We start from the raw sequence: 24,001 nt of genomic DNA on the forward strand, positions 1-24,001 counted from the left end.
ACCCCTGCCACTGGGGTGCAGGTGTTAAGGATGCAGTTTGAAGTATTTTTAAATTGTTATCAGCTTGTATTGTGAAAACTACCTCCTGAAGAATCTTGCTCTCCTCAAGTGAAACAGTTACTAGTGTTGTGATTTCAATAGTTATTGGGCTAAAAACTTGGAATTCTGAGGAAAATTGAGGTTGGGGTTTTCTTGGTGGGCTTTTTGGGGTTTTTTGTGAGTTTTTGTTTTGGTTTTTTGGGGTTTTTTTGGTGTTTGGTTTTTTGTTTTGGTGTGATTATTTGGGGGTTTTTTTGGTTTGGGGTTTTTTGGTGGGGTGTTTTTTGTTAGTTTGGTGTTTTGGTTTGTTTGCTTGCTTTTTAATTTATTTTTTTCTTTAGTATTAATCTGTCTTCTGCTTTGATTGCTACTTGGCTTCAGAAGCTATGTACAAGGTTGGCTGTGCCCAGGTTTCACCCTTACGTTGTTTCTGAAAGTGTGCCAGTTCATGTTTCCTTTTCTATTTTAAACGTAATGGCTAGAACAGCCTGAAAATGAAGCTTGAGGGTATGATAGGATAGAAGAAAAGCGTATTTGTACCTTTTCTTTTGTAAAGACCACAGCAAAATTTTATGACTAAATGCACGTCTCAAATGTTCAAATGAGTGGAGTTTAGGACTGGCATACAAAAGTACAGGGTATGGACACCGGGGACACAGGAACAATGTCTGTGGCAGACTAGTTTATGGATTTCTTTAGAAGCTGCTCTTCCCTAGTAACTGCTTCGAAGTATTCCCATTCTATCTGCCTGATGTACCATTACTATTTCAGAGTCAAGTACTTTAGGAAATTGATGCATTTGATATCTGCAGTTCATTGTCATGCTGTCAGTAGTGGAGCGAGTTCACCTAGGAAAGCTTAACTAACCTCACAGATAGCGTTATATTTCCCCCCCACCGCCCTGTGTGGGCCTGCATTTGACTCGTTTTCAAATACAAATGGCAGTTGCACAGGAAAAATAAATGTTTCACAGGCTTAAACCTCTTAAATAAAATCCTAAACTTCTCTGAATGCTTTCAAGTTTCTATGCAGCTGTTCAGACTAACATCTTATTTTGCCCTTATGAGAATTACAGGAAGATAAAACAAGGTCGTAAGTTTTTGATCTTTTAGCCTTGTCTAGGTTAATGCTGCTTTATGGTTTTTGAAAAGTTACCGCTGCTAGCGAGAATTTTTATGTTCTTCAAATTATAGGAATATGTTAAGCTTTTTGTACTTCAGCGAACTGGTTAACATTTTAATATATTGGGGTTGTTATACTTTAGTGAACTGGTTAACATTTGATCTTTGGTTGTAACCTGATGACAGTCAGAGAAATGCTCTCCTTCAAGTTCTGTCCTCTTCTATGAGGGGAGAAATTAGAAATTATGTTTTGTTTTCTGTTTTTTTTAAAACATTATCTATTTATCTCACTATAATAAACATAACTGAAGAGATTTGATTACTGTTTTGCATGGTATAAATACATTTATAGCTATCTGTACTTGTCTATACTAAAAATCTAATTTTAATGCTGAGGAGTCTAGATTTTTGCCCTAGCAAATACTACATATCGAGTGCAATGTAAAGTATGACTTGTTTGAGTGAAGCTTATCTTCTTGAAATGCTAAATAGAATGAAGTATAAATTAAAAAAATACAATTAGGATATGTTAAAAGATTCAACTGAAAATGAAACTAAAATGTATTCTTTGTAGTCTTAGCTATCTGTTTGGATTGCTGCATTATTTTAAGTTGTTTAGCAGAAACTATGACTGTATGCAGTATAGTAAAAAGTAGAATGTTTATTCTGTACAAAGCTGGTATAAGCAATATGTGGCAATGACTATTTTTATTAATATAATTCATTAATTTATAATATTTATAATTATAATTATTTATTAAAGATTCTCAGTGTAAATTATCTTTTTTTTTTTTTAAAAAGATACAAGACTAAAAACCATTTTATTGCTTTTAATTTGTTATCCTTTGCTGCCCTCTTCAGCTCAGATGATGTACAGCTTTGGAGCAAGGTAAGTGGAGATAGCAGTGCTGTAAATAAAATCTAGTTCTTTAGGTATTGTATGTTTATGATGCATTTCTGAACATCTGATTTCTGAGCCCAATAACTGTAGACCTGATCTATTTGAGCAAGACTTTTGTCAATGGTAGGTTGTACAACTGTCTGAAATTGAGTTTTCAAATTGGACAGCTAAGTGTAATTGTAAAAAATCAAATATGGTGTTACCATGTAGTGTAGTTTATGCTACTTCAATTTCTACGTCAGTGTTGTTATAGCTGGAGGTAGTATGCAGTTGTAGATTCTGGAACAAAGTCTGACACGGTTGTGCAATCTGACTGTTTAATTTCCTTTTGTGACTTCCCTAAACTTTCTTCGTATCCCCACAGTAGAACTAATAAAATAATAAGGCAAAACTAGAATTCTAAAGTTTCTGTTATATAACTTAAAACACTGAATGCAAAGCCAGGTAAAAGGAATTACCTGGATGAATTCAAGAGGAAATGACTGTTCTTTTTGTCCTCTCTGATATGGGCTACATTAGAAAGACACTGCAATATAACTTGGTCAATAAATTTTGCGGAGCACTAGAACAGAGGAAGTGTTGGTAGATATGGCCTGGGATGTGTTTACAGAATTTGGGAAGGGATGCACTATGCATTTTGTCTTTTTTTTTTTTTTTTTTTGATACTGTACCTGCTGACTAATAAACTAGTACATGACGTGCAGTATATTTTAGATTTTGCAAAGAAATCTTGGAATGAAATAAAAGTTGTCGTTTGGAAAGTCACTGATTAATGATTCATTTAAATTAGGTACAGCTTGTGAGATGAGGGTTTTTGGTAATTTACTACCTTTTTATGTTGCATGAAGATTATAGTGAGAGAATGTTTTTGTCCTCTGCATCTATCTGTCTTTTTTTGCATTTAAAAAGTAAAAAGGGAAGGTGGGGAGGAAAAAAAAAAGCATCTCATTACTTCTATTATGAAATTAGTTTTTAAGGACAGTCAGAGGACTGAAGTAATGGTGGTCCACACAAGAAGTAGTATCTAGAGTTACTTCTGCTGTTCTCCGCAATGGAAGAAAGATACATTTTGTTACCTTCCCTAAATTTATGAGTAAATACATGCATTGACATTCTAAAATAAGAAATGCTAACTTGGGAAAGAGATACTTAGCTTTAGAAATAATATCACCCATTCACATGGGTTTTTTTCTGTTGTCCATCCTTTTTGGTGTTCCTGAGATTTGATTAAGAAGGAAAATTGTGTTACCATGACTTTCTTTGATTTTATTGTAGTGTGTCTTGATTTGTCTTAGGAGGGTGAGGGCAAAAGGGCAGAAGAAGGCTGTAGTTTAACTGTGCACAGCGTAGGTAGTCTTGGTAGAATGAGAAGTGGTAGTTACGGTGTTCCATTGCACATTTGGTATTTTCTGGCTTTATCCATTTTCATTAACAATTATCATTGCTTGAAACACAACACTTTGACAGTGGGAATGTATTTACCTCAGACTTCTTTGAGATTGCATTCTAGAATCATGGCAGATAAAGCAACATTCTTGAAATACTTCAAATGTCAGATTTTAACTAAAGATGATGTAATTTCCTTAAGAATAGTCAGATGGCTTTTTAATGTGCTGTAGTTTAGGTTAAAGTATTTGTACGTAGGATGTGGAGGCGTTGGAGTAAATGCTTCTTTTCTTCTGATGAAGTAAAATGTATGTATTTCTTCAGTTTGTATGACTGATGGCATGTGTGCTAAATTTAGTCCAATTAATGTTATGGACGCATATTTTGTCATTCAAAATTGCACTTATTTACAATAGCTGTACTAGTTATCTTAAATGTAGCAGAGCATGATAAATTGTGTTCCTCTATTTTCTTTATGTATTTGGTTAGTTCAAAATAAATTTAAAAAAAAAAAAAAAAGCTTTTTGGGCCAATTTCAGCCTTTCAGTAAATTGGAACATAATTGTAGCATCTCCGGGGGCGACATTGGTTAATACTTGCTTTAAGCAATGTCTTACAGTAGCTAACTTTCTGTGGAACGATACATAAACAGAATACTAGAGTGTCTGTCTTACTGCCATACCTCAGAAAGCATTTTGCTTGAAATATTTTTTTCAAGAAAAGCCTATTATTTACAAAAAAAAAACTTTTGTATTTCTTAGGGAATTACTATGATGTGGTAAAGAATTATACTTTAGCAGAGAAATGCTTTATTATTTTGAGAATTCAATTTCAGATACTATTTGTCCTTGCTTGCTTCTTTTGGCTGCAATGTACGATTATTCTGTCTTACCAGATAACAGAAGTGTTGTACAAGGATGAACGTTATTGCCTGACGCCTGCAGCAGGACCAACTGGTAGAGTTTCAATTTCTGTGATTGTAACTTATCCACAAATCCGTTCTTCTGTGTAATGATGGGTTTGAGGGATTACAACAGTAAACACTGATTGCTTCTTTTTGAAAGTGAAATTTGAAAACATGGTGGGTAAAATCCTGATTCGAATAATCAGAGCATATTTTGTGACATCCATAAGATCTTTTTTTAGAGGCAAATCTTGCTGATATCGATTTGTTTTTCTAAATTTATGGACGAAAAGAGATTTAGAATCGACACAGTATCAGTGTTTAAATACTTAAAAAAGAAGAAAGGAAAAAACAAAAAAGAACAAAGGTGGAAGTCTTTCAACTTAGTTTTACCTTTGGTAGCTCTTCTGATTTCATGAAAGGAAATGGTACTTAACATCCCAAATCCTCTAGTTTGAAATAAGTATATCTTTCTAAATAATCTGTTTTTTAAAAAAGAGGGGTTTTTTCCTCCTGTCAGGGCCAGAGGGGCGGGGGCATTTAGGGAAAGCTAACCTTTGAGAAGACAATAATTGATGTTCTTCTTATTCTTGGCAACAGGACCCCATATATTTTTACACTACCATAGATAATAAAGTTAGTGCTATTTGCTAAAATCTGTTAATCTTGATTTTCATTGGCTGATAGGCAGCTTCTTCAGTATTAGTTGACCTAATGTTTAAAACATTTTTTTATGTTCTTCTATTAATATTACAATACTTAATGTGGCTTAGTAATGGAATATAATGTGTAAAATGTACAGAATAAATATGCAAAGCGTTAGAAGCCTCTTCCTTCTTTTGAGCAATGACAAAATATTTGTGGCAACTATTTGGGGTAGCGGGCAGGAAAGGGGGGGAAGGCCTTGGGCAGTACCACTTCTGTCACACAGTAGTGGAAAAAATAGATTGAAGTAAGATTCTGTACTGAAAAGCTGTCACTAGGTCTGAAAATAATTAATATTCCTTTCACTCACCAGTTAGATATGTGCTCCCAAACCACATAATCTCTATGCCTCAGTGATCATTGTTGCCATTCCAGAGCCTCTCATCAGGGTGACATCTCACACCAAAATGATTTCTTATAAATTAATCTTGATAACATGACAGTCTCAGTAATTTTAGTGGAATGCTTTCTCTTGTTTTTTTCCACAGAAGCTGTTGGCTATTTTCTTTATCACTTGATTGACAGCATGAGTGACTCAGAGGTACAGGCCAAGGAGGAGCGTTTGAGACAATACTTCCATCAGCTGAAGAAGATGGTACCATTTCATTTTTTGCTACATAATGCCTGTCCTGCCTGACATGTATCTATTAGATTTGAAATTGCTGCTTTTAAGTACAACCAGACCACTTCTCAATGACATGCAAGAGCTGGAGACTTGAATTACGTCTGAGATAATTTCTGTTAGACAAATTTCAGTTTGGTTGTGTTTCAAAACTCATATAATTTTTTCCCCACCTCTTGGTACAGAATATAGTTATCCCTACAACCCACTACAGCGGCATTTGCAGACTGCTGGACTCCTCTCAAGTTCCTGAATTAATTAAGGTCTGTGGTTCTATAGCAATTACTTTGAAGCTAAAAAAATCTGTACTCTGTAACTATATTCTCCTTTGCAAAATAAATATTGTTATGCAGTGATTATGTGTAAGCTTTTTAACCTTTCCAAGATTTTTCACTGTTGAAGCTGTTTTCATTTCATATGTGAAAGGGATACATTTAGAAAGTGCTTTTTCAAGTCAGTGTATTAATGCTGTAGAATACAGCTTTTTTTCTACATTGCAATTATGTAATTAACTTGAACATTTTTAGCACAATATGCTTAGGGATTGAACTTTTTTGGGGGGGATTTGTGATATCTTTGTCTTACTACATTTTAGGATGCAAGGTTACTGTCTCATAAAAAAATCCTGTCTACAGACAACATTCCAGAAGTAAGTAAATTCACAGATAGCTATGCTTGTTCTTACTGTAATAACAATGTTTGGATATGGGTTTTTAGATGAAATGTAATCACTAGCTTTCAGATCATGGAAGTATATTAGCGTTATTTAAATCTACCATTTGAAGTTCAGAGGTTACTTTCCAGGGTAGGAGTAGAGGCTATCCAGATTTTCACATAGACCTGATACTTGACCTTGGAGTTGGCTGAGGTTTCATGACTCAGTTTCCCTGTCTAGTATATATTTTTTTGAAAGTTCTAGTTAGTTAACAGTGGTGGTATGAGGCTTAATTCATGCTTGTAAATTACAGTGATCCACTTGAGTGGCAGGAACCATATAAATCCATACTGCTTCTAATGGTGGAATGTCAAGCCTTTACATCTCTGATCTGAGCAGAGTGGAGATGGAGAAAGAAACAGGTTTCTATTCCTTGCTTCCCTGAACACAAAGAACCGAGTACGAGAGAAATAGTAATGTTGACCTTTGTAGATATGCTACTTAATGTTTTTTTTTTTACTGCATTCTGAGTCAAATCTTCAATTAGTATGTACTATTTAAACAGATAAAAGCACCTTAAATGATTAAAAAATTTCTTAGAGTATGAAAGAAGAGGATTATTTTGTCTGTCTTTTATTAAAGCGATCCGACAAGTTGTTCAGGGAATGGTGTTTTTGCAATTGACATTCTTTCTGTTACCTCCATTTAGAGTGCTAAATCTGACGTGTCTGCTTTGGAGAAGAAACTAGAAAAGCAAAAAGCTGAAAACCAGCCTATTACAGATGTCTTGAAACAACTCATACATGCTCTTTGTGAAGAAGAGGTATCTTAAGCAATGCAGAGATAATTGGAAACACATAGCTATATTTTTAAAGGGACATAAATGACTGTATTATGGAAAGACATAGTTAAGCAAAGACAAGTGCAGTGCTTGAGGTTTCATGGTTTGATGCTTATAAATCAAACATAAGTGCAAAAAGCAATTAAATCAAAAGGTTAACTAATTTCAGCAACACCTTGAATGGCATGTTTTGGGGTTGCTGAAGTTTGTTTACAATAATCTGCAAAGTGAATGATAGTAACAGCTGTGATAGGTTTATCATACATGCCAAATGTCCTTTCAAGCCATGGCTTCGGTCTCTTATATCTAGATTGTCAAGCAACTGATACATGCACTAGTCATTTGCAATTCAAATATTACTAGGTTGTTAATGCAGGGATTGAAATTCCATTTTCCTGCAGGAGGAAAGCTCTTCTGAGATAAAGGGTCTCTTGCCTTCATTCGGCAGGCGTCCAGCTGTAGTTTACATTCATTTAGTGTGTGTCTGTAATTTGTGGGGTGTCACCACACTTTTATTCAGTTTCTTGTTCAGTATGATCCTGCCTATAAAGCTGTATGTATAGGAACAGTAACAGTTGTGCAGATGATAGCACAATATTCTGCGTTCCTAAGAATACAATTTAGAAAGAGTGATTCTCAGCTGTCTGTCTCTACAATTTTGGTTGTGAAATAGGACTAGAAGCAAACACTATTGTAAGTTCAGAGTGGTCAAATGTATGAATAGGAAAGTAGGAAAAAAATAAGCTTTCTATGGGATCATTAAGTAGTTTCTTACTCTTTAGAAAGTAGTTTTGTTATCTGTTTGGCAGTGTGCCAGGTGAAAGTTGTTATGAATTCCAAATAAATAACTGTTTTGAAATTTGGGTTAATCATTTTATGGTGTCTGTCTGGATTAAAAAAAAAAATCTTACATTAAAACATGCTAGAAATATAAAGGAAGAAAATGTCTTTAGAAATCTGTCAAAAGAATCTAAAAGATATTTTGGAAAAATATTAATTTCTGCAAAATAACTTTCACTCTTAAAATCTGTTATGCATTAAAGCACTGTGTTTTCAAATGTGATCTTATGCTACTAAAAGCACTAAAGCAGTCATGTAACTGCACACTGAACATAGAAGAATCATAATGTCATACTGACTTTTCCTCTACTTCACATCTTTGCTTTGTTCCTTTTTTAGAATATGCAAAAAGCCCTTGAAGTGAAAGCCAAATACGAACCGGACATGGTTGTTGGTGGCTATGCAGCCTTAATAAATTTGTGCTGTCGACATGATAATGTAGAAGAGGCAATGAACCTGAAAGAAAAAGTGTAAGTACACCGGCACTGAAACATGGCACAGAGATTTATGCTGATACACAGACCTTGTTGAATTAAGTAGGTTGAGTATTAACCCCCTCATCCATTTTTAATTAGTTCTCCCCACCAATGTATGTGCATTTAAAACAGTCATGGGTGTGGTTTTTTGAAACAAAAAATTTGCTTTATATAATTGAACATCAGAAGCAGCTACTTTGTATGGTCAGTAATCTTTTTTTTTTTTTTTTTTTTTTTTTTTTTAAGGCAAATTGCTATGTAGGATCTCTTTTGGTTTTATTTTAAACAATCATAGTGCCTAAATTGAAGTTTGGCTTAATTTAAGGGGGAAAAAAGTACCTGCATTGTGTCTTAGAAAGCACCTAGAGTGTGTTTAAAATATGCTGCACCTATGTTGTCTTTAGAATAGCAGTGTTTGAGTGACATTATTTTAAAACTGTCAACAAGCATTCTACTTAAAATCTTTCGTCTTCAAAGCTTTGTATCTTGACCATGAAAATTAGCTCCCAGCTAAAACATGCTCTGTGTGTGAGTTATCCCAGAGCAAATTCTTGCAGGTATTTCTGTTTATTCCTTTCCCTTTTTCCCTTAAGAGCTTCCTTCCAGTCTGATGCTGCAGTAGATATAGAACAAGTTTTGTGTTACTTTTCTCTCTCGTATGCACTCACACCGTGTTTGCTCTGGGTTTACAGTAGGTTAGCAATCAGGTGCTCATTAAACCTTGCTAGTCTTTGAAATTGCATGAAATGATTGTGCTATGAATATCAAGAAACTTGCCACTCTGCAAATAATGATAGTGTACTGGTTTTGGCTGTACTACTACTCTGACACAGCCCCATAGCAAGCCTGCGTGAAGTAAAATTGAGTCTTCTAGTGGAGCTTCACTGCAGTAGCATGTTTTTACTGATCTGCCTCACTTGTAGCATAATATTGCTAAGAAGTGACTCTTTGAATTGTTGCAAAGAGAAACAATACTGAATGAATGAAAAAAGAAAGCAAACACATAGTAGAAACATCAAAGTAGTAGCTTTTAACTTGTTACTATAGGTAAATAGTTTCTTCATAGAAAAGAATACAGCCCTGCCTGAGCCCTATGGACTAGGTTTTCTTCCCAGGCTTCTGGGAAGTACCCTGTTTCATACAAAAACTACCAAATAATTAAACCATTTGGTTCTTTAAAATGTAACTTTTGGGTTTTGGGGGTGGGAAGGTGTGTGGATAGTATTTTTAAATCATGTTGTAATGATGCACCTTTTAAAGTCTTATCAGATTTTCCCCTTAACACTTACTATAAATTTTAGCTCTCAGTGCTATTGTTTTGTTACGTAGTTTTGAAAATGAATCTTTAAGCTGAATCCATGAAATGTGAACTTCTGTTGATACAATTCTTAATGTCTTAATTTCTAGCTTCCCCAAGAATTCACCTGTTGCTCTCGACACCGGAAAGTACGTAGCACTAGTAGAAGTCTTAGGAAAGCATGGTAGACTAGAAGGTAATCCATTTGCTTTCATTGTGTGTTTCTGCTATATAATAAAGGTATCTTGCCTGAAGAATAAAAATGTGAGTTGATATAAATGGTATATCATGTCCTGAAAAGTGCTTGAACATTTTGCATACAAATTTGCATGTGAATTCAACCAGAGATGCTTGGACAGTGCAGGCCATTAGTTTTAATGGATTGGCAAGCTTGTCATTTACATTTGCACAGCTCAGTGCTTTTTGCATTTCTGCAGCTAGTTTTTATTAGCATTGCTGTTTGGATTGAGTTTGAAGATCATGACTTATGGCACAAATTGCGTATGTGCCTAGACTAATGGCTTTGTTTTTGCTTAAGAAGGTCTGAAGGCTGAACATAAAACCTATAAACATAACCTTCTCATAAGAGCCAAGTACTGCAAAAAATCATTTAACTTTTTATAAGGTATATATTTTTCTGTTAGTATTCTTTTATGTGTTTGTTATTGAATTTTAGAGTCAAATCTGTCAAACTGCCTGGAAATTTTGGCTTTTAATGAGTGTTCTGCGAACTGCCTATTTTGTATTTCTAGGTGTTTGCATTAAGCTGTTAGCTCTTTAATTTCTGTAATTTAGTCTAATATAATTCTGTAATTTACATGATTTGGTTGATCTTTAAAAGAACTCTAGGCTGTCATCTATTTTAAAAGGTGATTCTGAACATTGAGTTCTATGATTTTGTAGAAGTCTTAACACCATGAAAGCGTGGTCCAAGCCTAGACACAAAAGGCTATATTTTTATATACAAAACTATACAATAAAATTAAAAAGCAAATTTTTTTTTTTTTGTTGGGGTTTTTTTTTGGGTTTTTTTTGTTTGTGTTTTTTTTTTTTTTTGGTAAGATCTTTCTTTGAAATTTGTCTTGGCCTCTTATTAAGCTTACTGTTAGAAAATAATAAACAAAGCTGAGGTTTTCAAAATCATAGTAAATCAGATCGTGACCACCTCTACATTAAAGCAGCTTGAAAAGATTAGCTTGCTTATAAGAGCATAAATGTCCTCAGAAAATAAAACAGTTCATAAATGTGGTCAAAACATTCCGTCTGTGCAATAATTAAGAACATTATAAAAATGCACTTATTCCATATACCAAAATGTTTATTTCTGCCTTACTAATGAAGCTTAATGAACCTAATGTTTTAACATGCAGTCTGTTAGAAAGCTTTCATTGGCTCTCCTTGGCTAATTAGTATCGACACAGCAAACAGGCCCTATCGGTATCAGACCATTAGTCTGGCTGTATATACAGTGTAAACATATCTTTATTATCTGGCCTCGTGACAAGCCATCTGCTGAAGAAACAATGGAGTGATTTAGCAGATGTTAGCATTGAACGATAAAAGCATCCATTTAGTAGAATCTTGCAGCTATAGGGCAGACTGTACAGGGTTACGTGGTGCAGAGTGGGCACCCAGTTCCTATCTATAATTTGTAGTCAAAGTTGCAGCAAAATGATAAAACCATGCTATTGTGGATTTATAATTGTAGTCTCGTTTAGAAATGCAAGTAGTAATTAACTTGAAATCGGCATTATACGCCAGAATTTGCATTCCTGCTGGGTTTGAAATGCTGTTTTAATAGCAGTTTGTTTTCCCTACATGAAATTACCTAAGGGTCTTTTGTGTTGTTTCATTGTAGATGCTATTAACATTCTAACGGAGATGAAAGAGAAGGATGTTCCTATCTCAGACAGAACAGTTGCATCCTTTTTCCGCATTCTTAATGCTGCTGCCATGCGAGGTGAAGTTGAAACAGTGAATCGATTACATGAGACCATTGTGAACCTGGGGTTGGCAGAGACTGCTGCCCTTCATTCCCCTCTGATTACAGTTCACCTTGAAAAGTAAGCTATGTTTGGGCTTCAGATGAAACAAGTTATATGATATTTGTGTTATATGACCTGTGTGTGTTATACACAGCTGCACATATGTGTTTGAAAGTGTTCATGCATGTAAACATGCACACATGCGTGCACATAAGGTACTGAAGTGATTTAGGAATACTAATGAATGAATATGTTTTAGATAAGTCTGTTTTCATCAGTTATACATCACATCATGGCTCTGGGAGCAACAGCTATGTTTTATGTACACATCAGAGATGAAGTGTCTATATACTGGAGTATTCATATGATAGTTGGTTATAAAGTCGGTGTGACAAGATAGCTATTCAGAGCATGATAGGTATAGCCTCAGCTCTTGTGGCTAAGTAGTATGTGTTTTCCCATCAAAACAGCATTATTTTGCTGTGCCATCCAATACATTTCACGTGAGTTGAAGGGTGGTTGTCGAACACTGAAATATTTTTAATTCACATAACTCAAATAATTTGATGTTACTGCCATGTTACTGAATTTAAAATTCGAAGAGAGTACTGTCTAATTTGTCTTGTGCTTTGTTTTGTTTGGGTTTTTTCCATATATACTTTTCATACCTTTTAATAGAGAAAAGGAAGTTCATACATTGATTCTGTCAGGAAGTAATTCCATGTGTCATGTTCCTTTGCGTAAATTTTCATTAGGAGGTGGAGGATATTTGAATGAATGTACGTATGCAGTACATAACAATTTCTTACTAAAACTGAGCCAAGAATCCCTTTTCACTTCTTTTACCATATGCACAATCCTTTTATTTTTTTCTTTTGTAATTTATGTAGTTGCTGGATTTTAATCTCTTGCAGCTAGAGTGATTGATCAATTTCTTGCAGTTCAGTTCACATGTATGAGATGTTCTTGGCTTAAATATAATACCTATGAAATAAGTGATTTTTTTCATAGTATTATGTAGCTTAGCCTCAAAGATGCATATTTCTACATGTTTCTGTTAACATGTAGAGTGTTTGAGTTCTTATGAGTATTTTGGGTATGCAGGATCTGGCTAATGTTTTCTATATTCAAAATTCTTGTAAAAAGATGTAACTCTTGATAGATGCATGTAAATTCTCTTCTAAAATAGTATTTTAGTGAAGTGGTCAACAGTTAAGAATACAGTATACATCTCTTCAGTCAGTGACACTGCCTTGGTTACATCACAAGACAAGGCAGATGTTTATGAAAGTAATTTAACTGCAATCATATGTAACTAATGTGTCGGAAAAATATCTGATATGCTTTGCAGTGTGCAGTGAAAGCAGCTGCATTTTACATAATTGCTTTAGGCACGTTGACATGCAAGTTGTACATCGTGCTACTTGGGTTCTTTTCACTTGAGAAGTAGTATATAATGTAAATAAATATGTGATCACGTGTGGATGCAGAGGGACAGTAAAGAATCTTAGTTTAGTTTTTTAGTTTGATTCCACAATCTTTTGGATTATAAATGTTTGGTAAAACTTTAGGTTTTTTGGGGTTTTTGGTTTTTTTGGGGGGGGGGGGTTGGGGTTTTTTGTTTTTTTTTTTTTAAGGGTGCCTTTTATGAGACTAGATTTTTCAAGGAAAAAATAATTCCATACCTTGGAATTGTATTGGCTACAAGTTGCTGGTACTCAGTTGTTTAACTTACTGTATTTCATATATATAAATATAATACAAAGTAAGCTCATTTCCTGTGTTTTGGGGAGGGGACCTTATGGGTGGAGATACTTGCTTCCTCTCCAGTGTTAGACAGAACAGAAGGGGGAAGCTTTTTCCACATAATTTGCTTGCAAGGAATAACTAGATTTGACTTTTTCTTGTGTGTGTGTATGTGTGTGTGTCTTGGAGATGCTAAAAGTTTTTGAAAGTTAGGAGTGACTGAAATAAGTGTTAGTCATTTCTTTCAGAAGTAGTGCTTACTATTTGCCATCGTAGAGCTCAAGTATCACACTGAAATGCTGTCATTTAGCTGCAGGTCATCAGCATGCCTCTTAGATTAGACTCGGGATACTTTTTAATGGTCCACAGCAGTAGTTATGCTGGTGTTTTGTGTTCTTAATTTGTTTCAGACTTTTTAATTGCTTGGAAAAGAGTCTTTGATTTGCTTTTGAGGATTTCAGCAATTGTAGGCGTAAAATGATGTTTTTACCTACCCCTTTTTTCTGCACCCAGTCCTGGATACTCTGAAATTCTTGTTGAGTCCTACTGCATATTAAAAGTGACAATTGGCAGCAGAGCATGGAAAATTGTTGATGATAAACAGTATAACTTGGCAAAAGCCAACAAAATCTAATATTCTAGTAGAATGGACATTTTTCCTTTAATATTTGAGAAATATTTAACTGAGAGAACTCATACTATCTTGGGGTTTTTTACCCTAAGTAAATTTAAGGGGAACCACCCCCTGCCTTTAATTGCATGATATTTATTTACAACTTTGAACAGTTTCTCAAGGTGGTGAAATCGCATTAAAAATTGAGACAGTCCACATGTGGAATCTTGCTCTGTCATTCAAGGTGGTAAAACTGCCTTGGACAGTATGACAAAGATCTTAGTTTCTAAAATCTGCAAGGATGTGAAGAGCTTGTACTTTTTCTTAAAACATGTCTTAGTTTTGAACTGGATCTTCCAACTGCTAGTGATTGGAAAAGGCTGTGTTACCTACACCATATAAAAATTCTTACAATTTTGATGATAGTAGTTTTGGCTTTTGCCTTCTTTACCAACTGTCACAGGAAAACATGAGCCAGTTTACAAAACCCTTTCTCCAAGAAAGCTGCTCAAGTCAGCTTTCATGCAAGGAAATACAGGGATATACATCTTAAAAACTTGATATGGTTCCTGTATGTTCATTAACAGAAGTTTGTTTCTTCTCTCCTTGAATAATACCACCTCTGAGAAAAGAAACAAACCAAAACATCTTCAAGTTTGAAATTTATGAATTCCCTATATCAGAAGTGCTCTTAAGCAAAGGAAAGAAAATCTGCAGGTAAACTGTGAAAACATTATGTTACAGACTGTAAGAATAAAATATTTTGTAGTTTTAAGTCAGTGAATGCAAGCAGTTAATAGCTGTATATTAAACAATCAAAAAGCTATAGCTGGATTGTGTTTCTTTAAAAATGCTCAGTGAATTTTAATACAGCGTTGTCCACTAAAGCATTGTGTGCTGGTTTGTGATTAGTCTTATAGAAACTCATTTACCTTCTCATGTAGTAGATACGATACATCCTGAGTGTGGTGCCTTGACAGTTTTTCTTCTGTTGTTTTCATGGAGTTAAATTCACCTATAATTTTGTTTGAGATGATTCTGTAGCACATACGAGTTAATTGACTTTTTAATTTACTTTTTAAAATATGCATCTTTTAAAATCAGGTGATTTGGGAGGGGTATCTCTAGTGGGAGGAGGTTTTTTCCTAATTTTTAGTGGCTTTATTTCAAATATTTGTATTAAAACTCTGTACGTGTTGCAGTGAAATTAGGGATGTTTGCCTCTCTTACTCCATTATTGCAATTAGGAATTTAGCATCATCAGTGCCAAAGGACAAAAGTGTCTCATTTGCCCTATGGGGACAGGACAGTGATAAGATGATTTTTCGTCAAGGATCATTGGGTCGTAATTAAGTTACATTCATGGCTATTGCTTTTTGAAGGATGATTGGTAAATGACAGGCTTCATGTGCTTGGTACGGACAGTGTTCACTAGGGTTTTTTCTCCCTCTGTCAGAAATTCCTGTTGAGTCTGATAATGTAAATGTGGCATTTTATTCTGAACAAAAGAGCAGGGAAATGAGCTATCTTGTCTAATCATTCAGTTGTTTAACACCGACTTCCAGTTTAGACTCAATTGGCTGGAAAGCACTTGACATGTGAAGTTAGTGCTGTTCGGAACGCATGTTTGAGTAAATTTTAAAGTAAGTGACAGCTAAATTGTACCTAGGGAAATTACAAAGCCTTCAACACAGTTAATTTTTTGGGGAGGATTAGTTGTAATTGCAACACCAGTCTCCTTGAAGATTCCTTAGTATAGCAAATGAACAGAAAAACATTTAGCTCTTTCAAGAGCCCGTTCTCTTTTAACAGAATAATTTTTGTAAAGCTGATTGTACCTTGCTGAATTGACTTCCCTCTACACTAACATCTGCTTCAGATTTGTAGAGAAGGATTTGTTTTACTAGTCTACCCTCCACCCCCACCCTAGAGTCCTTTTTCTTTTCTACCTCTCTAGTGATTTCAGGTTTGAGAGCTTTTCAATCAGTAAACCCCTTAGGTAAATTGCCACTTCACTAAAGCTTTATGCATAACGTTGCAGCACTTCATTCCAATTAAAATCAATATTTGGAGTCTTATTTTTATCAGGCAGGCTCTCTGGTTGGGAAAGTTGTTTATTACAAGTAGAAGGGTTAGATTTAGTGCTGCATTCTTGAAGCAAGAGGGGAGTGGCTTGTTGAAATTGAATGCGGATATTATATCCATGCATGTTATAGCCAGTCCTGCCACAGAGTGTGTTCTGCAAATGTTCAGGCATCTGATTAATTTTGTCTCTTGAAATAGCTTTGTGTGAATAAAACTCCCCATGCAAATAGTTTTGAAAATTGTGCCCAATAGTATCTTGGGCATCATAGGCATCCTAAAGAGAAACCAAATGAACCCACAAACTTACGGTATCTTCACCTTAGCATCAATTTAATTGAAAAATAATGCCAAAGTAGGACTCTTCTGGAATTGCATGAGGGCCAAGCATAATACAGTAAGGACTAAGGCGCCTTCTGTCATTCAAAAATAATAGTATATCTTCCTTTTAAAATAACAAGTTTCAATGAAAGGGAAAAATACACCTGATCTTTAAGTGGAACAGGTATTAGCCCTGGACAGATAAAATTTGTGATTAACTTAAAGCTGTAGTATCTGGCCAACTCAAAATGAAGCATGGATCATCTGTGTTCACATTTTAAATACTATTTTGTCCAGAATGACACTGGAAATCAGATTTTGCCAACATGGCTATGAGTATATGGGCTTTATTTCCTTTCTGACTTGGTAATTTTGGACCAGGCTTTTATTTTAGTAGTATAGTAAATATCCTTTGGGATGATAAAAGGGTGTTCACCATGCATAAGTTCTTACAGAAAGACTGCTAGCTTAGAAAGACAGCTTAAAGTCCTCATGTCTAAATATATTTTCTTAAAATGTGGAAAATCTTTTATGTGCAGGTTTTGGGGTTTTTTTTAATTAGTCATAACAAAACCATTAACATGTTACCTATATTCAGAATTTGAAGCCTGCATTAAGTTCCTGATTTTGATTTTCATTCATTTTCCAACAGGATTGTAAAAACTGCTTACAAAGGTAGTTGCTGGTACTTACTTGGAATTAACTGCAGCTTGTGACAATTAAGAAATACTGCGAGTTGTTGAATAAATAATATTAACTGAAGTGCAAGCAAAAGCTTGATAGGGGTTTTTTTGCAGTGGTAGTACAAACAATTTTTTTGTAGAGGCTGAACTTCTATACCTTTCATTGTTTTATAGTTGGTTATTTCCCGTTTTGTCATTTATCAGTTTTATAAACCTTGTTCTCTAGTAAACTGTGGATGACTCATTGGTTGCTTGAGTTCAACTGAACAAATATACCAGATTTTGAGAGATTCAAAACAAATGTCTAGTGAGTTAGTGTGTAAGATACTGACCTCCTTAAATGCAGATTTACTCAGCCACCTTTGAGCAGTAAGTACCAGTAACAAGTACAGTATTTCCATTTTTGTTATCTCAGTTCTTTGCAGACATTTTTCTCTGAATATACAGTATTAATGCCTTCAGAAGTATACATTTAGAGGCTAGAAAACTGTTAATGTTCCTGTTTGAATGGCATTCCAATTATTCATTCATTTATTGATAGCTTTGACCTAAAACCAGTCACTTTAATGCTTTAGGAATACAGCTGAGACAATACTATGGCTGTTTGAGCATCAATCTGAAAAGCTAGATTTATCACTGAAAACTTTAATTTGAATGTATAAATGTTGTTGTGCCTCCTTAGAAATTGAGTAGTTTTCTGTAAAACTGTTGTTGGGGTTTTTTTGGTGGGTTTTCTTTTTTTTTTTTTTTTTTTTTTTAGATGTTAACTGAACTTGCATCTAGAGCAGGAGAAAAATACTGATTATATAAAGCTTTATATCTGTCTATGGTAACTACCATAGTATTTCTCTTTTATGACAGTAATCTAGCCTGCAACATCTACTTGCAGTTTTGAAATTAACCTGTAATTTAGTCTTCACCCCAAATGACAAAAATTCAAATGACTCCATGGGGTGCCAGAAGATGCACTGTAAACAGGGCTCGGTAAGGGGGATAAGGTAGAAATCCATCATCTTAGGTTCATTTTCAGAATGTCAGTATTACTGAACAAAAGTAATTCTCCTGTGTTTTAGCCTTTTTTTTTCTTTTAAATATTAGCCTAAATGAAGATAGTAGTATATAGTAATCTAGATATTTCATTCTTTGAAAAAAGCAAAATTTGTGCTGCATAAGAAATGCAATGGGAGGACATCTGAATTTGGCTTGTTTTAGCAGTATTTATTGAGGTTCAGTTGATCAATAATAAAGTTGCTTCAGGAATTCAAAATCATTATTTGAAGTCAGTTTTATTGTGGCCTTCAGCTGCTGCTGCTAAGTGATTTTATTATTATTTTTAAAAATTCTTTATTTCCCTCCTTGTCTTCTTCCACCAGCTTTTCTTTGATAAGCATTTTGAAATCTAACATACATTGTTATTGACTGTTTGGCTACTTACTACATTTTATGCATGTCATTTTGCTTTGTTTGAATTTCAGTTTAAATCTTCCCCTTAAAAGAATAACTTCAGATATTGTTTTATCAGTGTTCCTGTCGTTGTCGTCTGTTGGTTTTGGTTTGGATTTTTGGTTGGTTTTGGTTTGGTTTTGGTTTTTTGGTTGGTTTTTTTTTAGATGGAGTTGCAATCCTTTAAAAAAGCGTCTGAGCAGATGATTTAGTTCTGTTAGTTGCACAGTATAAAAAGTTAATTTGTATTTGTTGTTATTTTAAGTTCCAGATCTGATTGTTTTTATGGCTTTGCAGTTTTGCATTTTAACTGTATATACTTCTGAAGGTGTTTATAGGTAGGTTAAAAATTCAGCAAAGGACTGACATAACAAAAGTGGAAATATTGTGCTTGTTACTTGTACTTAACTGCTCAAAGGCTCCTGAGTAAGTGCATTTAAGGAAGTCAGCATCTTACACACTAATTTACTGGTACCGTGGATATATAATAGTGCTGTGGCTCTATGTGAATAGATAGGCCAGCATAAAATACATTTTGATACCTTAGTATATTGTTGAATTATTTGCAAAAAATACATGGCAAAAAATGCAATATACATTGGATTCATACCTTTATGTAGAATGGAAAAATGCTAGCCCCTCAATTATGATGAAACGGAAATCAACAGATTATTTACAGCTAGTCCATTAAATTGTAAAGCAAGTGTGAAGGAATCTGAAGAGAGCTGTGCTTATCTTGCTTAAATCTGGAGATCAGTACTGAAATAAAAAAGCTGTGGAAAAATTTTAAAGCACTTAAAAATTGAAAACATCTAAACAGACATTTGGAAGTAATATAATATGCACAATATTACTTATTAACAGAAAAAAAAAAGAAATCTTAAATACAAACTGAAATTTCTGTAGAGTTGGGGTTTTGTCACAATAGTACATAGCAGACCTTAAAAATTTTACTTCAGAAGTTAAGTGCATTTAATGATGAACAACCAAAGTAACCTTTGGTTACTTTGTAGTGAACAGTGGTCATGCAATCAAAAGTTTAAGCCAAGAGGTTTAAGCATAAATCTGTAGTTTGTTTTCATGTCTGTGTTTATCAAGCATACGTGGTATTTGTTTATAGAAAAACTTTTCCTGTTATTTACAAATAACTGTACATATTGGGGGGAAAATACACTCTTGGATTATAGACTGCTGAATGAATTTTCCTTGGAATTTTCAAGACTGAAGTGGGTTCAGCATGCACTGCTCCTGCTCATAATGTTTGATTATTTTTATTTTTTTTTAATTCTTGTTTTATTTCATTCCACAAGGGATGACATGCCTGCGGCTCTGGAAGCTTTAATCGACTGTTATAAGAAGTATGGTAAAATTCTTCAGCTTCATAACATCTACTGTAGACTGATAGAAAAAGGAGATTCTGATCTTCTGCAGAAGGGTTAGTTGCATGTAGTCAAATGCTGTCTGATTATATGGAGTGTGTTCTGGAGGCTTTTTTTCCAGGATTTGTATATAATTTCTTTCAACCGAAAGACAAAAAAGGGTTTGTGTTCATATGTGTAACTTTAAAGCAGCTGATGCCTACATTCTTCAAATTGAAACTCGATATTAATTTTAAATGCAGAGAATTCAAATGTTTGTATAATACAGCATCGAGCTTTCAAAGATGAGTGCTAATACTTGTTCTAGCTATGTATATTACTATTAAGAAACAACTTAATAGTAACAAAACATCTGTTTTTCAAATAGTTGTGCAGTTAAGAAATCCTATACCCCCACTCTCTGCAAGTAGAGAATGCCAGTATATAGTCTATTTTGTTGAATGTAATTCAAAATATTTTGCAGATAAACATTGAACTGCAAAGCTACAAGAAGTTGTGTAATATGTTGCAATCATTCCATATGTTTCAAAATTTATCTCCCTATGGCTTATTCTTGGAGGTTTGAGATGCTTGGAAAATACTATTATTAAGAAAATCTGATGTGTGTATTAAAATGCTTCAATGTTTTTGGTAAACTAATGAGTTTTATTCTCTCTTCAGTTTCAGATTTTATAAGCAGAGAATATGGTGACATGATGGCTCTTTATGATCTCTTCTTTGCCTTCTTACAAACAGGAAAATACAAAGAGGCCAGGAAGGTCACTGAGGTGGGATTTTAACTGCAGTGCTCTAATCGTGCAGCTATTTAGACTCTTAATTAGAAACATTTAAAGTTTTTAACCTTTAATTAGACTTCTTCTGATTCATGTTAATAGAATTCAATCCCAATAATTAAAAAAACCCTCAACCAGCTTTATTTTGTATAATCACAGTTCAGAAGAGAATGAGTCTTGTTGTATATTGAAATTGTTTCCTCACTTTTTCAAAATTGCTGTTATATATCAAAATGATATTTGCATATTAAATATCGGATTGTGGAACAATTAAATTAAACTGGCATTCCTGGGTGTAAAGTTGTTAATCCTCTTTCCGAAGGAATTCTTTGTTCTTAAAAGCACTGGAATTTAATTTGCTGCAGACCATGCTCAGATTTATTTGTAATGCTTGTCTACAAGTTAATCAGCCAAACAAGCGCTGTCTGCTACTGTTTGGCATTTAATTTAGCATTTCTTCTCTCTCTCTCTTTTTCAGGATAGTAAGCAGCTTATAGGAAGTGGTAGGTGACAAACTTGGTCTATTTAGGATTAGTATATTTTATCTAGACTTGATTGAAATTGTGCTTACTGAAATTGATAAGTCAAAGGGGCAGCTGCAGAGTCTGCCCAGATTGTGATTATTTTTCTTCTTAACACAGTTGTGTTTTTAAAATGCTGCATAAGTTTTCTAGTTAATATGTGGAAGGAGGCATCTTTCAGAAAAAGTAATACTTTGTCCTCATCGTTTTTGTCGTATACATATATGTATACATATACAACTCTAACCTAATTTGGAAGGGTTTGTTTTTTTTTTTTCCTAATTCCCCCTAGAATATTTGAAATACCAGTTATCCCTAATTGAATTATCTAATAGAATTCTTGCTTTTAAAAAATCTTAACTGAAGATCTGCTTGTTTGTCTGTAGTAGAACAATACTGTCCTGCTTGGGGTGTGTGGAAATTGCTAAGCACAGTGTTAAAGCATTGACATTTTTGTTTTGAGGTTTTTTTGGAGCTCGAAGTCTTATAATACAGAAGAATAGAAATAGTATCTGACAAAAGATGACACTGAGGAATTGAGATCTTTTTATAGTGATTAAAGCATATAGGAGGTAAAAGGGTGGAATCTGATATTTGGAAGTAAAATTAAATGAGTAAAACTGGTACTTGATGTGATACAGCAGCTGTTTCTTTGATACTGGCATTTAATGTCTCAGAATTGGTGGCGACAGTTCAGCCGTCATAAATAGGATAGTAAGCAAATAATCAAATTGTTTGGGCTTTGAAACTTCTGTCATTTTCTTAGTAGGTGCCAAATTATCTCTGCAAATACTCGGTATCTGGTGATTAATCACAAATTATTGCTAATCACAAACAGACACTTAGGTGTAAATCTGAACTCTTGATATCTGGCAACTAAACTGAAGTTTTCCTTACTTTTTATGCTATTTTTAGCAGGGTTTCTTGCTCTTAACAAAATTCCATGAAGTATGAATTAGTTTTGTGTATGTTGTTCAGAGAAAAGGTTTTAAATTCTGGAATTTTTAGGAGTGTAGGAATGTAGGTAGGAATAGTATGTATGCATTTTACCAGTGGATTAAGCAGCACAAAATCGATTTCTGTACGTTGTGTTATATTTTAAGTATGCATCTATTACGTAACAATACATTAAGTATTTTCAAATACATTTTTTCCACAGGTTGGGGGAATCTTAAAATTGGTGTTTTGCTGAATAAAAAAATAGCTGTTATTATTTTAAACCATTAACAAGTTACTGTTCACTTTTCTGTTTGTTGGGAAGTCAAAGCCTTAATCAGTATAACATGGAAGATGAAGTACAAGCTGTATGTGTATCCTCTTCTTCATTCCAGTGGTTTTTGCAACTAAATTACTTCTATTGTTGGTCATCTCAGATTGTTATTCTATTTTCCTTTCTTGTGAAATAATATTCAGTGAAAGTGATCAGTTGGTACTGCTTTCTCTTTCTAGATAATGTTGCACATTAGACATAGATTACCTTTCAGCTGTACTTCTATCATATATTACTGAATATGGTAGTCAATTTATTTTAGTGATATCATTTGTTTTCAAAGTACCTACAGAGTTAAGAGTATCTAAAACAGTAGTAATGGAGCTGGGAAAAAGAAAATTTCCTTAGGAGCTGTGGAAATTAAGACCATGGAGGATACAGTCATTTAAATGGGGTTTTTTCTCATTGGGAGACCACTGCCTCTGTTTGCACTTGCTGTTTTTAGAACTCAGAGGTACACTAGATGCTCATGTGAAACGTTGTGACAACCTCTGCTTTGAAAAACTTCAAACTCAAAGCCCCAGGAATAAGAAGATAACTCTTGTATCTCAACCTTTGGTAAAGTACAATTGGGTAGCAATAATGGGAAAGGAGAAGGATAAGATTTCAGTGAGATTATAAAAATTAGGTCACATTTGTGTATGTACATTAACAGGTCACAAGTGTGTTGTGCATGAATATATATATGGGATATTGTCTTAGCAAGAAAGCTGAAAGCTCTGGGGCTCATCTGCTTATTGGAAGGGCATCAAGACTAGGTAGAGAATGACAGTATAAAAGATGATGAAAGGTGAATAGAAACTAGATGAAGCAAAGAATGCACCTGACCAATCCTAGAACAAGTAAACTGAATAGTGTGCTAAGTTAAGTGGTGTAAGTCTACTGAAGTGATGCTAAGTGGAAGAGAAGCTGTGATTGAGAAGGCTCTTGGGGGGGCAGGAAATAGAACTAGGCTCTGAGGCTTCACAGAGTTTGGTTGGTAAGGTAATATAGTTTACAATGTTGCTAGGCTGCCTTGTTAAGCTTTTGAAAGTCTGTTCTTGTTTGTTCTGTGGCAGGTAGGTACAGAAGAAAGCTTTTCTCAAAGACAGTACCTCCAAATGAGGTACCCTTGGCTGCTCCATAAAGTCTGGTTTATTCTAGCTGTGCCGGGAGATTCCTGAGCCCATTAAGTTATGCTGGTAGATGGATGTGTTGATAGATGCTCTTTTGTTTTCCACTGGGAACATGTTTACCATTGGCTGCTGTAGTACATCAAAGCATGATTTATTCTTCAGTTCTTAATTGCACATCAACTGATAAGTTAGCTTTTGTCTTGAGTCTTTCAAAGGTGATCATGTCAAAACCAAGTTGTCACACGTCTCTCCTTGCCCCTTACCATAAGGTCACATACTGGCT

General features: G+C 34.4%; 1 protein-coding gene across 2 annotated transcripts in view; it reads left to right on the forward strand.

The window, feature by feature from the left end:
• LRPPRC (leucine rich pentatricopeptide repeat containing) overlaps window positions 1-24,001 on the forward strand; it is a 91,438-nt gene that overhangs the window by 31,415 nt on the left and 36,022 nt on the right. For both annotated transcript variants that reach the window (XM_030499076.1, XM_030499077.1), the window contains exons 15-25: window positions 2,022-2,049; window positions 4,343-4,403; window positions 5,545-5,651; window positions 5,864-5,941; window positions 6,274-6,327; window positions 7,043-7,156; window positions 8,354-8,484; window positions 9,898-9,983; window positions 11,646-11,850; window positions 19,971-20,095; window positions 20,700-20,806. In XM_030499076.1, the coding sequence (XP_030354936.1) occupies window positions 2,022-2,049; window positions 4,343-4,403; window positions 5,545-5,651; window positions 5,864-5,941; window positions 6,274-6,327; window positions 7,043-7,156; window positions 8,354-8,484; window positions 9,898-9,983; window positions 11,646-11,850; window positions 19,971-20,095; window positions 20,700-20,806 (1,096 nt within the window). The remainder of the gene's footprint in view (window positions 1-2,021; window positions 2,050-4,342; window positions 4,404-5,544; window positions 5,652-5,863; window positions 5,942-6,273; window positions 6,328-7,042; window positions 7,157-8,353; window positions 8,485-9,897; window positions 9,984-11,645; window positions 11,851-19,970; window positions 20,096-20,699; window positions 20,807-24,001) is intronic.

Source organism: Strigops habroptila, chromosome 10 (assembly GCF_004027225.2).
Source record: "Strigops habroptila isolate Jane chromosome 10, bStrHab1.2.pri, whole genome shotgun sequence".
NCBI lineage: Eukaryota > Metazoa > Chordata > Aves > Psittaciformes > Psittacidae > Strigops > Strigops habroptila.